The following is a 12,552-nucleotide window of genomic DNA, read 5'->3' as shown; positions in this document are numbered from 1 at the left end:
GCATGCGGGGAGGTGAGCTGGCGGGTACCCTGCCTGGTGAGGAGGTGCCAGGCGGGAGGAGGGCAGGGCAAAGGATGTGGCACGTGTGTGCACGGTGGGGCATGGCCTCGCTGCGCTCAGAAGGGCTGAAGCCCTGAGGGGCTCTTTCTGGGGGTGGCGTGGCAGCAGAGCGCGCCGGCTGCCCCTGGGAAGTCAGCCTTGTGCCCAGAGGCCTAGGGCTTCCCGCAGCACCACGTAACCTGGAGCCGCTAGGGGATGGCATCTGCCCTAGAATGTTCAACTTAAAGGAGGGAAGGGAGCCCCTGACCCATGGCTCTGGGAAGAACCAGGTTGGTGGACGAAGGAGGGCCAGGAGCCCCCAAGAGCCAGGTGCGTGCCCGCCTCAAGTCCAGGTCTCCTTGCTGCGGACCTCAGAGGCACACTGGGTTTCGGGGAGATCCCCCGGGGGGTGTGTGTGCGCGCAGAATATCGGGGGACCGCGCTGGAGGAAGCGCCTGAGGAACTCTGGTGGCCTGGAGAGGCGGGGACCGTTCTGGGGGCGGGGGTCTGGGGGCGGCTCACCTTCCTTCCCCAGCAGGAAGGAGTAGAAGCACAGGTGGTTGACGGTCAGGTAGAGCCAGCCCTGCCGGGGCACGCGGCCCTTCCAGAAGCTGCAGGAATAGTAGTTGACCAGCTTCTCCCCCTCCGGCATCCCGAACTGCTTCCGCATCTTCAACTCGGCCTCCTTGAATTTCCCAGGGTCCTCGTCTCCCTGGGGCTGCAGGTTCTTGTTCTCTTCCGCGATGATGCCCTGCAGGGGGATGAGGGGCCTGATTCCTGGCAGGCCTGGGGCGGGGGTGGGCAGGCGCTGCGACCCTGGACTCCTGGCCACTGGCCCCAGGGCCACAAGCTGGCGAGGCTGAGGCACGTGGTCAGACAGATGCCAGGCAGGTTCCCTCAACTCCTTAGCTAATAATACCTCAAGCATGGCTGCCTGGAAGTAGGGACTTTTAAAATAAACATTTATTTCCACGTAAAATTTCTGGAAAATATAATAAACATGCTAAAAACCCCACACAGTAGAGCAGTGTGTTCAGGAAGCACAGAGTCTCCCCCTTGCCCACTGTAGCCACGCTGCTGGTTTCCTGCAGGGCTACAGGCACTGATGTGCCTCTGAGCAAACACGTGGTTTTCTCTTTCCTTCTTTCTTTACCCAAATGGCATCCAGCTATGGCAATGTTCTGTAAAGTGCTGTTCTCACAACGGGGATGTTCTGTATTTATTTGACTTTCTCCCCTCTCCCTCAATATACCAGGGGCTCCTGCTTCTTGATCCCACCACAGACCAGCTGCAGGCCCCTCCCAGCTCAGGGCCCCCAGACCAGCTCTAGACCCCTCCCAGCCCAGGGCCCCCAGACCAGCTCTAGAGCCCTCCCAGCTCAGGGACTCCAGACCAGCTCTAGAGCCCTCCCAGCTCAGGGACTCCAGACCAGCTCTAGACCCCTCCCAGCTCAGGGCCCCCAGACCAGCTCTAGACCCCTCCCAGCTCAGGGACCCCCAGACCTGCTGCAGGCCCCTCCCAGCTCAGGGCCCCCAGACCAGCTCTAGACCCCTCCCAGCTCAAGGACTCCAGACCAGCTCTAGACCCCTCCCAGCTCAGGGACTCCAGACCAGCTCTAGACCCCTCCCAGCTCAGGGCCCCCAGACCAGCTCTAGACCCCTCCCAGCTCAGGGCCCCCAGACCAGCTCTAGACCCCTCCCAGCTCAGGGACCCCCAGACCTGCTGCAGGCCCCTCCCAGCTCAGGGCCCCCAGACCAGCTCTAGACCCCTCCCAGCTCAGGGACTCCAGACCAGCTCTAGACCCCTCCCAGCTCAGGGACTCCAGACCAGCTCTAGACCCCTCCCAGCTCAGGGCCCCCAGACCAGCTCTAGACCCCTCCCAGCTCAGGGCCCCCAGACCAGCTCTAGACCCCTCCCAGCTCAGGGCCCCCAGACCAGCTCTAGACCCCTCCCAGCTCAGGGCCCCCAGACCAGCTCTAGACCCCTCCCAGCTCAGGGCCCTCAGCCAGCTTTAGACCCCTCCTAGCTCAGGGCCCCCAGACCACCTATAGGCCCCACAGACCAGTTCTAGACCCCTCCCAGCTCAGGGTCCCCAGACCAGCTCTAGACCCATCCCAGCACAGGGCCCTCAGCCAGCTCTAGACCCCTCCCAGCTCAGGGCCCTCAGCCAGCTCTAGACCCCTCCCAGCTCGGGGCCCTCAGCCAGCTCTAGGGCCCTCCCAGCTCAGGGCCCCCAGACCAGCTACAGGCCCCCCAGACCAGCTCTAGACCCCTCCCAGCTAAGGGCCCCCCAGACCAGCTGCAGGCCCCTCCCAGCTCAGGGTCCTCAGACCAGCTGCAGGCCCCTCCCAGCTCAGGGCATGTCCATGCTGTGTTCTGCTAGCATCTTCACTGTCCTTTAGGAACGTGTGGCAGGAGGAACTGTCCCTACCAATGGGAATGAGCTGGCCTGGCTCACAGGGTTGGGATTCGGTTTGCTGGCCGACAGAACGGGACTGTAAAAATCACTGGACAGATTTTAAATGATTGAGTCCATAGTTTCAGGCATATTCGGGTTTCTTATTTCTTCCTGAGTCCCAGCTTCAGTTATATTACGTGGTAGGCCAAATAAGAGTCCCCCAAAGATGTCCACATCCCAAACCCCAGAGCCTGGGCATAGATTACCTTATGTGGCAAAAGGGACTCTGCGGATGAGATAAAGTACGGATTCTGACCCAGAGAGAGGGTCCTGGATTATTCAGGTGAGCCCAATATGTCATCACAAGGGGCCTTGTGAAGAGGAGACTAGAGGGTCAGAGCCATGAAGGGAATGAGAGGACACGAGTGGGGAGAGAGAGGGCGTGATCTGAAGACGCCACGCTGCCAGCATCGCAGGTGAAGGAAGGGGCCCAGACCGAGGAAGACCAGCGGCCCCTAAAAGCCGGAACCGGTGAGGAAACGGGCCTCCGGAAGGAGCACGGCCTGCCCACACCTGGCGTTCAGCCTGCGAGACCCGCTGTGGACTGCTGACTTCCAGAACTCCCAGATAACGGGCCTGTGTGAGGCCACGAAGTTTATGGGAACTTGTTGCAGCAGCGATGGAAGCGAATGCATCCTAGTGGGAGAAAGTGTCCGCACTGTCTAAACTCTTCGATTTACTCGTTCAAAGCTGTTCATGGCATCTCTCTCTCTTTTCTAAAACTCTGCTTTTTTATAGGTGCTCCTCCCAGTTCCTTCCCAACCCTGCTCATCTGAGGCCTCCTGCTTTGGTCCTGGGTCCCTTTTGCCACAGGTTTGTTTGTATCTTAGGTCGTTCCCTGGACCCGCTGCCTTTCTGCATTGTTCTCTAACAAGAGTCCCTTGACTATTTCCTTCTGATTTCCTCATTTCTGGGCTCAGACAGGCTAACTTACTGAACTCGACGCTTGGCTCATTAACGTCCTCTCCTCATAAGATTTAAGCCTTCGAATTTCCTGCTGTGTACTGCTTTCGCTACAGCCCACAAATTCGGATACGTAGGAGCATTCTGATGATCATTCTGTTCTAAATATTTTCTAATGCGCATTTCTTCTCTAACCCATGCATCGTGAAGTTTTTGTCCTGTTTTGTTGCTTGCTTTGTTTGGGTCTGGTGGGTAGGAAGCATTCACAACGTTGCTTCATCATTATTATTATTATTGCCCAGCTTGCTCACTGGGACAGTGGAGACTTGCCTCTGCTCTCCTTGCCTTTTCTCGCGGAGCCAGAAAGGCAATCGGGTCCTGCTCAGAGCCTCAAAGCCCACGGGGAGGAGCCAAGGAACTCTCAGCGCCGTCTGCCCACGTCTAGAAAGTTCTGGAGTAACAAAGTCACGGGGGCCTGCCCAAAGCAGCCCTGAACGGCTAGACTTGGACCCAGTAAGAGCCCTCTGAGAAACCTAATCTAAGGCAAAATCACCAGACAGAAAGAAGACGACACACGTGCGCATGCGCTCAGGTAGATGCTCATTACAGCGTGAATCAGCCCCCGAAGAGGAAAAGCCGAAGCATCTCTGCGCTATGGGTTTTGACACACGGCTCCAGTTTTCAGAGCTGTAACACACCCCACGGAGTGTACCACGCGTGACTTCGCAAGTCCCCTGAGCCCGACGCGCGCAGCGCAGGACTCAGGAGGAAGTGCTCGGTCAATGCCAGGCTAGCAAGTAGCACGGCTCTCATTTTGCAGAACAAACGGTGCTGCTTCCCCTCCCACCCTCGGCCTGTTTCCGCTGATGGTGCTGCAGGGAGCATCGTGGGACCCACGCGTCACTCTGCACGTGCGCCTACGCCATATGACCGACGCCAGGGAAGGGAAGTGCTGTGTCAGGGGGCACACGCAGTTGTAAGTCGTGTGGGTTTCCTAAATGAAATGTGCCTCCGGCTGGCCTAGCCCTTCCAGCATCTTCCTGTGATGTGAGCCAAGGGACTGGCCGTCAGCGGTGTGCGCCCACCTATTTGCTCTGAGGCCCTTTGCAGGGCACGGGAAGCCGGGGCTCCGCGTGGTCTGAGCCCGGCGCCAGCCTGGAGAGGCGGGGTCCTGCCTGGCAATGAGTTCCATCAAACGCCCCTTTCAAGAGCAGGAGGACAGGGTGCATGCTTGCCTTCCCCCTCTGCCAAAGGGAGATGTCTGCCGAGTGAATGAGATGACACAGGCCAACACTGCCCACCCGGGAACCGGAAGTGGAAGGGGGACCTTACGTGGATCTTGCCCTTGACGAAGGTGGTGATGTCCTCCTCATTGTCGAAGATGGACAGCGTCTGGAGTAAGTTACTTTCCAGCCATTCCCAGTGCTTGGTGATCTCTTTGCGGGAAGAACCTGTGGGGAGGGGGGTTTGGTGGAGTGAAGAAGAGGAAAATCGTTACAATCACAGGCCTTAAACGTAAGTTCAGAGGCTAATAACACGGATGACCTGATTTGCTCTACCCAGGAGACTGCAATCTTCAGGCTGCTTGCTGTTTTCCTTCTCGACGTTGAGTACAGGTAATGTAACAACAGTCACGCATGGTCCCGGTGAACCCGAAAGTAACTCTGGCAGAACCGCAGCGGGTCATGCGGAAGGAAGGCCCGCACCTCCGCTAACACCAAGACAGACTGACCACGACTTTCCTCTGTGTCCTTCCAGAAGCAGTCTATAGATCTGCCCGTTTGCCTGGTTGTCACGATGTTCCTTGGGGATAAAGGATTTCATGTGGTCTCTGATATACAGGGGACTAAGTGACTGCGGTCCTCCAGAGGATGCCTTCCTGCAGGACTCCAGGCCCCTGGCCGGCTGGTCTCCTGCTGGGCACGCCAGAGGCTCTCACCCCTCTCTCTGAAGCCTGCTGCAGCCACCCAGGCCTTTGCCTGCAGGCCCCTCCTCCCCATCCCTGCTCACATCCCAGCCCTGCCTCCTCCGGGAACCCCTGCCTGACCCCGTCAGCTTCTGGCTGGCCCCCAGTATCTGCCCTGCCTTGGAGGTGGTCCCTGGGCTCCTCAGGGAGGGACCCTGCAGGGCACAGCAAGTCCAGCGGTAATGGAAACACTTAGAGAAGGCAGTTCACCACCACTCCCAAGGGCAGGGCGGCTGTTTTCTCGCGCACCCCCCCTGCCCCCAGGAACTGGGAAAAGGGTCCCCCGGGAGGAGAAGCAAAGGGATAAGGGAAGTCTTCTGCCTGGCCTGCTTGCCCTGCCTCTCTGGGGTTTTCCTTGTGCCTGGCGGGGGCTTTGCCCTCAAGAACTGCTTTCTGAACAAATGAACACAAGAAGAAGGGGGAAGGGCCTGCCTCCTTCCAGCTGACCCAGGGTGGGACAGTTTATGGACTGAGAGTGCCCAGAAGGCCCAGCTGACCCCCTGTGACCCATGCCTGCACACTGGCCATGGAGGGAGCCCGAGCGAAGACACAAGACCAACATGGCTGTGGCCCACAGACATTTGTGCCCAGAGAATCAGGCACCCCGTCCTTCCCTGCCTGGCTACACTCTTCCACCGGCTGGAGACTCCGTCCTGCGGCCGTCCTGGCCAGGCCGGGTTGGGTCCCACCACCTCCTCCGTCCCCGGCTCGTTGCTCTGGCACATGTCACAGCCCAGCTGGGCTGGGTGAGGGGTGACTGTTTCTTTACCCTTACCCAAGGAGCTCACTGCTCTGACAATCAGTTCTGAGTCAGGGCCCTCCCCCTCCCCCGTGGGCCAGCGTGAGGCTGCCTCTGTGAAGGCAAGTAAACCCAGGACCGTACGACTTACAGCGAGCCATAACACACAATCCAAAGGACCCCTGCAGGCGCCTTCAAGCATCCATTAACGACCTTTCCCCCCATTTTTCTTTGGGCTTCTCACGTGGCCTCTTTTTCCTGGTGTACAGAGACCAAGGTCTAGCTGGTAGGAGAAGGGATTTCTCTCTTTCTCTCCTTTCTGCCAAGAACCCCCTTTTGAATTTGGAAGTTAAATCTGCAAGTGAGGCAACTCCTGGCAACCTCAAGCAGAAGAAATCTTGTCCACGCGATCTGTGCGGATCTGTGTGTGCTTTGTACAAATACTCACATGTGTGCATTTAAAGGAATTATTAGTTAGAAGTAACTCAGTCTTCATTTAGCACTAAGTAAACACAAACTGTGCCATCTTTGTGTTGGGTTTAGGGACTAAAAAGAATGTAATCGCTAATTATTATGAAGTGCTATTTCTGCTTTCAGACCTTTTTGTGGAGTCTCTTATTTACTTCTTAGAGAATCGTGGAGACAGTACCATTATTTTCATTTCACAGGAGGAAACTGAGGCACAGAGAGGTTAAGTAAGTGGCCCAGTGTCACAGAGCCGGGAAGTCACCAAACCACGATCCTAACCCAGGCTGCCTACCTTGGCCCTCCGGGAGCTGCCAGTCTAGGGGGACAGCCAGTGAGCCTGCAGTGTATAAGGTGCTGGTAAAGACAGGGCGAGTCTCAAGGAGCCAGAAGGAAAGGTGGCTGTCTGGGTCTGGGGAATCTGGTTTTCCATAGGAGCCGACACCTGGGCGGGGTCTCAACAGAGTGGGAGGCTGGGTGGCTGGGGGGCGGGGGGGATGCCAGGCACATGGATCGGGACAGGGGTGGCTGGGGACTTTGGGCCCTGTGAGTGTCTGGTCTGGCTGCAGGCCAGGTGTGACCTGAGGGGAGGACAGAAACGGAGGGGGGCTGACCCGGAAAGGCCTTCAGGGGCGGGCTAAGGAGTCGGGATGCACTGGGCAGGTGTGGGCATGACCACATCTGGTTTGGCAGAGCTGAAGGGGAGGGGCGTGCCCAGCAGAGGTCAGGGCAGAAGCTGGAGCAGCTCAAAGCGTGTGGCCCGAGGCTAAGGACTAAGGCTCCCCAGCTCTGGCCGGGCTCCTCCCCACCTCCTCCCCAGCATCAGGCCCAGCTGCCACCAGCGTGGCCACCCTCCTCCCTCCCCTCACTGCCACTCCTGCCTCCTCCCCATCTGCTCCCTGAGAAAGAACATCGCTGAGATAGGAAAATCTTGAGGGCCCATTTTAGAGTCACGTGTCTCGCCCCAGCCCAGGCACATAGCGACCTCCCTGCACCCCACCCCACAGAAGCCCCTCTCTCCCACACGCTCTGGAACCAGCAGGGCCGGGGTCCTACCGTGCCCCACTTGGCCTTGGGCACACCCAGACTTAGAAGCCTCTGTCTATGGATTCATACCCAGAGGAAAGGGCAACTCCGTTCAGGCCCCCTGGGAGGAAGTGGACTTCTAAAGCCAGGGTCTCAGCTGTGCACGCTCTTATCACCTTTCTCAGGCCTCCTAACCCCTTCTGGGCCACTGCTTCCTCATCTTCAAAATAGAAAAAAAACAAACCCCAAAGTTCCACCTTCTGGAGTTCTTGGGAGGTTTGCGCAAGTGCCTGGCCGGCAGGAAGTGCTATCTGAGTGTATCCGTGAATGTGTCCAAGTGACCTCAGCCAGGCTGGTACCCACTGACAGGGACCTCCTCCCAGACTCTGGGAGGGTCGCGTGTGTCTCCTCCCGGGAGGACGGCCACGGCTGACTGTCATTTTGGCGGCAGTTACGTTCTACCACGTGTCCTGGAACACGGAACGGGCCAAGACTGATCCCAGGGGAGCTACGGGGAGGGCTACGCTCCTGTAAACATCATCATCAATCGATCAGTGCGTGACTGTTTCACGCAGCTGTTTAAAGGCCCCTTATTTCATATATGTTAACTCCCTAACACCACACTCAAGGCCAGCATCGGCCGGAACTCAGGCCTGAACGGAGCTCCTCGAACACGCGTACCCTCCCCACGAGGCACATCGCCGCGTCTGTGCTTAGGAACACAGCCTGCCCCTCGGCACCCCACTTGGGGCCACTTGCACCAGCAAAATCACCAACCAAACCCACAAAAATGCCCAAAGTGTGGGCCTGTAGACCGCAGAAAGGACCCTCGTTTACCGTTTGACAGCCACCAGAAGGAGGCAGAAGGACGCCTCGTCCCTCTTTGGCTGGGAACCTGAGTGTCGGGCGGCTCAAAATTTTCATTGCACATGTCCACGACTGTCCACAGATAATCCCCACGGCGTCCAGGGCACCCGTGAACATCTGAGCTGCCTTCCTAAGTGAGATGCCGGCCTGGGCCGTGTGGGCTGAAGGAAAGGCAGCATCGGGTTCTCCAGAGACAACATCCAGCCCAGGAATGCAGGCTGTGTCCCCTCCCTCCTGGGGTCCCCCCCCGCTCGTCCAGGGCAGGCCCTGCCCAGCACCTACCACATGCCACTGTCCAGTAGACCTGTGAGTCCTGGGTCTGGTGCAGGATTCGGTAAGGGGCCACGCGGGCACTGGAGTCCAACACCACGTCCAGGGTGCCCACGAGAAGACCTGGGGGCAGGGCAGAGAGAGGAGGGTGAGGGAGGGCCACGCTCACAGCCGAGCCCTGGAGGCCGCCCAGAACGGCAGCACCGTCCTCGATGCCCCGGCCCAGACGGAGGCACGTCTGGCATCCCCCTCGTCCACCAAATGACTTCTTTTTCCTCAAAGGCCTATCGAAAAATCCCCTCCCACTTCCTGGCAGCTTCTGCTCATTCCCCAGACTCACAAACACTTGTAGGCAGGGGCTGCTGCAGGTTTTAGAAGGCCTTGTTTATAAGCTTAAACAATTCTGGGAGGCCCTCTTTAGGAAAAATACAAAATTAGGTTGTCTTCTGTTTTTAACTTATTTTTAATTTTTGTCAAAAAAATTTTTTCAAAATTCTCAAAAATGAGAAAGTACAACCGTCACAAATTAAAAACAAAAACAATACCACAAGTATGACAAAATTCAGACAAATAGTACAATGTGTTTTATTAACTGCCAGACACATCTCTTAAGGTACATTTTCCCCTGACATTTTTGGCCATGTACTCTGCCACTTTTTAAAAAAAGTAAGACAATGATTTTTGTAAGATCACTTTCCGTTATCAACAACAGGATGATAATATAGTCTTTCCTCTGCCAAGTAATCACAAATTTTTATTCTGGGAAGTGTTAAGGAAGTTCCTTGTGGCTTCAGAAGTCATGACTGAAGAGGACACAGCAATTTTTATAACTGTCCAATTTGGGAAAACACTCATCCAGTTTTTTCCATCTCTGAAGCATTTTAGGGCATTTCAAATTTTCCTTCTCATCACATATAGCCTTTGTCGATGACACCATTTCCCCGACAAATCAGAGGAAATGTCTGCCTTTTACCCGTGTTTGAGTCTCTCCTCTTCGTTAAATGAATTATCAAGCTACCTAATAATCTGTTCACTGTTCCTATTCGGAATTTATGTTTTCCTTTTTAATGAAGTGCTGCTTTTGGTATGCTCTGGAAATAGCCTGTTACCATTTTCCTGTTGATGTCAGAATAACTTCTACTGATTGTATTAACTCGACTGTAACACTTTTGTTTCATATTCCATTTTAAACTATTTTTTTTCCCTCCCCAATCTTGAACAAATAAAATTACTGATTACAAAAGAAGGTACCCATCACATACACCCAAGTTAGGAGTCTGTAATCTCTCACTTGTTTTACTGAAATGTTCTAAAATGTCTCTCTAAATTGCAGTTCAAGTGGCACATATTCAAGCTTTATCAGCGTTTGGAATAAACTTTTTTTTCATAGTTCCTGTTGGGGTTTCTCTTCTGGTCTTGGAAACTTTATTTTAATGCTTATTCTGTTGCCATATCCATGTTTCGAGACCTGAAAGCTTTTCTGCGGGCAGACCATCTCATCACACGCAGACTCTTCCTTCTTCTTCTTCTTCTTTTTTTTAAGATTTTATTTATTTATTTGACAGAGAGAGAGCACAAGCAGGGGGAGCAACAGAGGGAGAAGGAGAAGCAGACTCCCCGCTGAGCAAGGAGCCCGACGTGGGGCTCGATTCCAGGACCCCAGGATCATGACCTGAACCGAAGGCTTAACTGACTGAGCCTCCCAGGAGCCCCTTATACTCAGACTCTTCAAGGAAAGATCCAGGCTGTTATCTGTTTTTAAAAGCCAGCCTGAACAAAACCACATCACTAACTGTTCCTCCCTTGGGGAGACAGGGTTCAGGAGGCCATGCTGCCTATGACAGCACCGGGAAGGCCAGGCAGGGGCCACGGCAGGACTCACCAAACCTCGCTGGAACAGGGAGCTGAAGGAGTGGTTCCTGGGGTGGGGGTGGGTGGGCTCTGTCCTGGGGGGACACAGACAGATGCATGAGGTGGAAAGGCCCTTCTGTGCACAGGAAGGCGGAGCACAGAGGGTCCCAGCCACCCTCTGAGATGATCTTCAGAAGCACAGAGCACAGAACAAGCCGCTGGACCAGACTGGACACGCTGGTGTGCTGGTGCGACAGAAGGTTCTGGGCACCGTGCCTCGCCGTCCTGCACCGGCCGGCAGTCGCTTCTGGGGCTGACCATCAGTCCGACTCTCCAGAGGGGCTGCCGAACAGCTAGTCCAGGCCGCAGGTGCAGCGCTGGCTCCTGGGCTTCCTGAGGCTGTTGGGAGGCAGCCGGGGCACTGAAGGGAACACAGTTTTCTTAGGAAAGGGACAGTGTCTTCCACATTAGGAGGTGTGGCCCAGGAGAGGGTGACAGAGGACGTCTGGGGGAAACTTCTGCTGCATCTGGCAGGACTATCTTCGCTGCTAATGTTTCAAATCAGGATGCTTCACAGAAATCGCTGTTGGTAACTTGTCACATCTGTGAGCGTTGGGCCCGCGGTCTTGTTCGGCCACAGTGGGCCACCGGAAGCACAGACGCTGGTCCAGCCCCGAGCCCGCGCCAGCTCGGCGGGCTGCCCGCACAGGCTTGGAGCAGGTGGGACCTCGGACCACAGCTGCAGAGGGAACGCCCGGTGGCCTTGCCCTGGGTCCCAGATACCCCACGACTCCGGGAGGTGCCTGTCCACCGACAGCGGTGCTGCCCAGGCGGACAGAGGGGCCCCTTGGCTGGCTCCCCAGAACAGCCTACACTGGTAATTAGGCACAGCCTCCAGGGCTCTCCTCTCTGCAGCTCCAGGGCACCAAGGAGCAGGAAAGGTGGGCGAGGAGAGACCGGAAGGATGGGGGCTGAGGCCAGCAGCAGCTCGGGCCACCTCCGATCTCGCTACAAGGGCAATTGGGCGGGGAAGAGGCAAAAGAAAACGTGTGCTTGTGTCACTTGGTCCCCGGAGGCACTTGGGGAAACTGAGGCAGAGGACGAGGACCAGGAGGTGTCGCCGACTTTCAGCTGTGACTCCCACTCCAGGAGGCTGCTCGCGCCTGGGCTCAGCCCCGGGAAGCTCACGGGCACCGCGTCTGGGCAGAGCCGCTGCCAGCTGTCCCCGCGCCGCCCGGGGCCGGCCGAAGTCACCGACCGGCCTCCTAACGCCAGCGCCGTCGCCCTGCCCGGGTCCTAGGCCCGCGCTCCCGGCGCGCCCGCCCCCCGCCCCCGCCTCCCCGCTGCCCCCCCGGCCCCCTCCTCGCCTCCATGACCCCCGCCCTCCCCCTCGCGCCCCGCGGCCCGGCCCGGCCCCCCCCGCCGGCGCGCCCTCCCCGCCCGGCCCGCGGCCGCGTCCTCAGGCCCGGCCTCCGCGCGCCCCTCACCCGTGAGGCCGCCGCCCTTGCCGTGGCCGCGGCGCCGCTGCAGCACGAAGAAGGGGTTGGCCCGCTCCGTCACCCACAGCGCGTTGGCCACCAGCACCTCCTCCGGGCCCAGCCACATCGTGGGGCCGCTCGCACCGGGCCGAGGCCGGCCAGGCGGAAGCGCCGCCGCCGCCGCCGCCGTCGCCGCCGCCGCGCCGGAGCCGAGCGGGCGGGGCGGGGCGGGCGGCGCCCCCTGGCGGGCGCGCGGACAGCACACGCCGGCTCCGGGCCCGCGGGGCGCGCGCAGCTCCCGGCCCCGCCCGCCGCCGGCCTCCGTCACTGGCCCGCCGCCCGGCCCCGCTGCGTCCGCCTCCCTCCCGCCCGGGCCCCGGCGCTGCAGGCTCATCTAGGAGCGACGGGCCAGCCCCGGGGACGCGGGCACCTGGCCAGAATGGCCGAGTGCCCAGGCCAGAGGAGCTGGTCGTGCGGAGAGCCGGGCCCC

At 58.0% G+C, this 12,552-nt stretch overlaps 1 protein-coding gene across 2 annotated transcripts in view; it reads right to left on the bottom strand.

Moving 5' to 3' along the window:
- Nucleotides 1–12,285, bottom strand: part of TBC1D9B (TBC1 domain family member 9B) — a 43,129-nt gene extending 30,844 nt beyond the window's left edge. For both annotated transcript variants that reach the window (XM_036071195.2, XM_036071196.2), the window contains exons 1-4: nt 12,072–12,285; nt 8,746–8,856; nt 4,733–4,851; nt 562–790 (exon numbers count right to left, since the gene is read on the bottom strand). In XM_036071195.2, the coding sequence (XP_035927088.2) occupies nt 562–790; nt 4,733–4,851; nt 8,746–8,856; nt 12,072–12,189 (577 nt within the window). In that variant the 5' untranslated portion in view covers nt 12,190–12,285. The remainder of the gene's footprint in view (nt 1–561; nt 791–4,732; nt 4,852–8,745; nt 8,857–12,071) is intronic.
- Between the last annotated feature and the right edge of the window lie 267 nt (nt 12,286–12,552).

The sequence above is a fragment of the Halichoerus grypus genome, chromosome 2 (assembly GCF_964656455.1).
Source record: "Halichoerus grypus chromosome 2, mHalGry1.hap1.1, whole genome shotgun sequence".
Classification (NCBI taxonomy): Eukaryota; Metazoa; Chordata; class Mammalia; order Carnivora; family Phocidae; genus Halichoerus; species Halichoerus grypus.
This window is presented reverse-complemented; position numbering and strand designations above follow the sequence as displayed.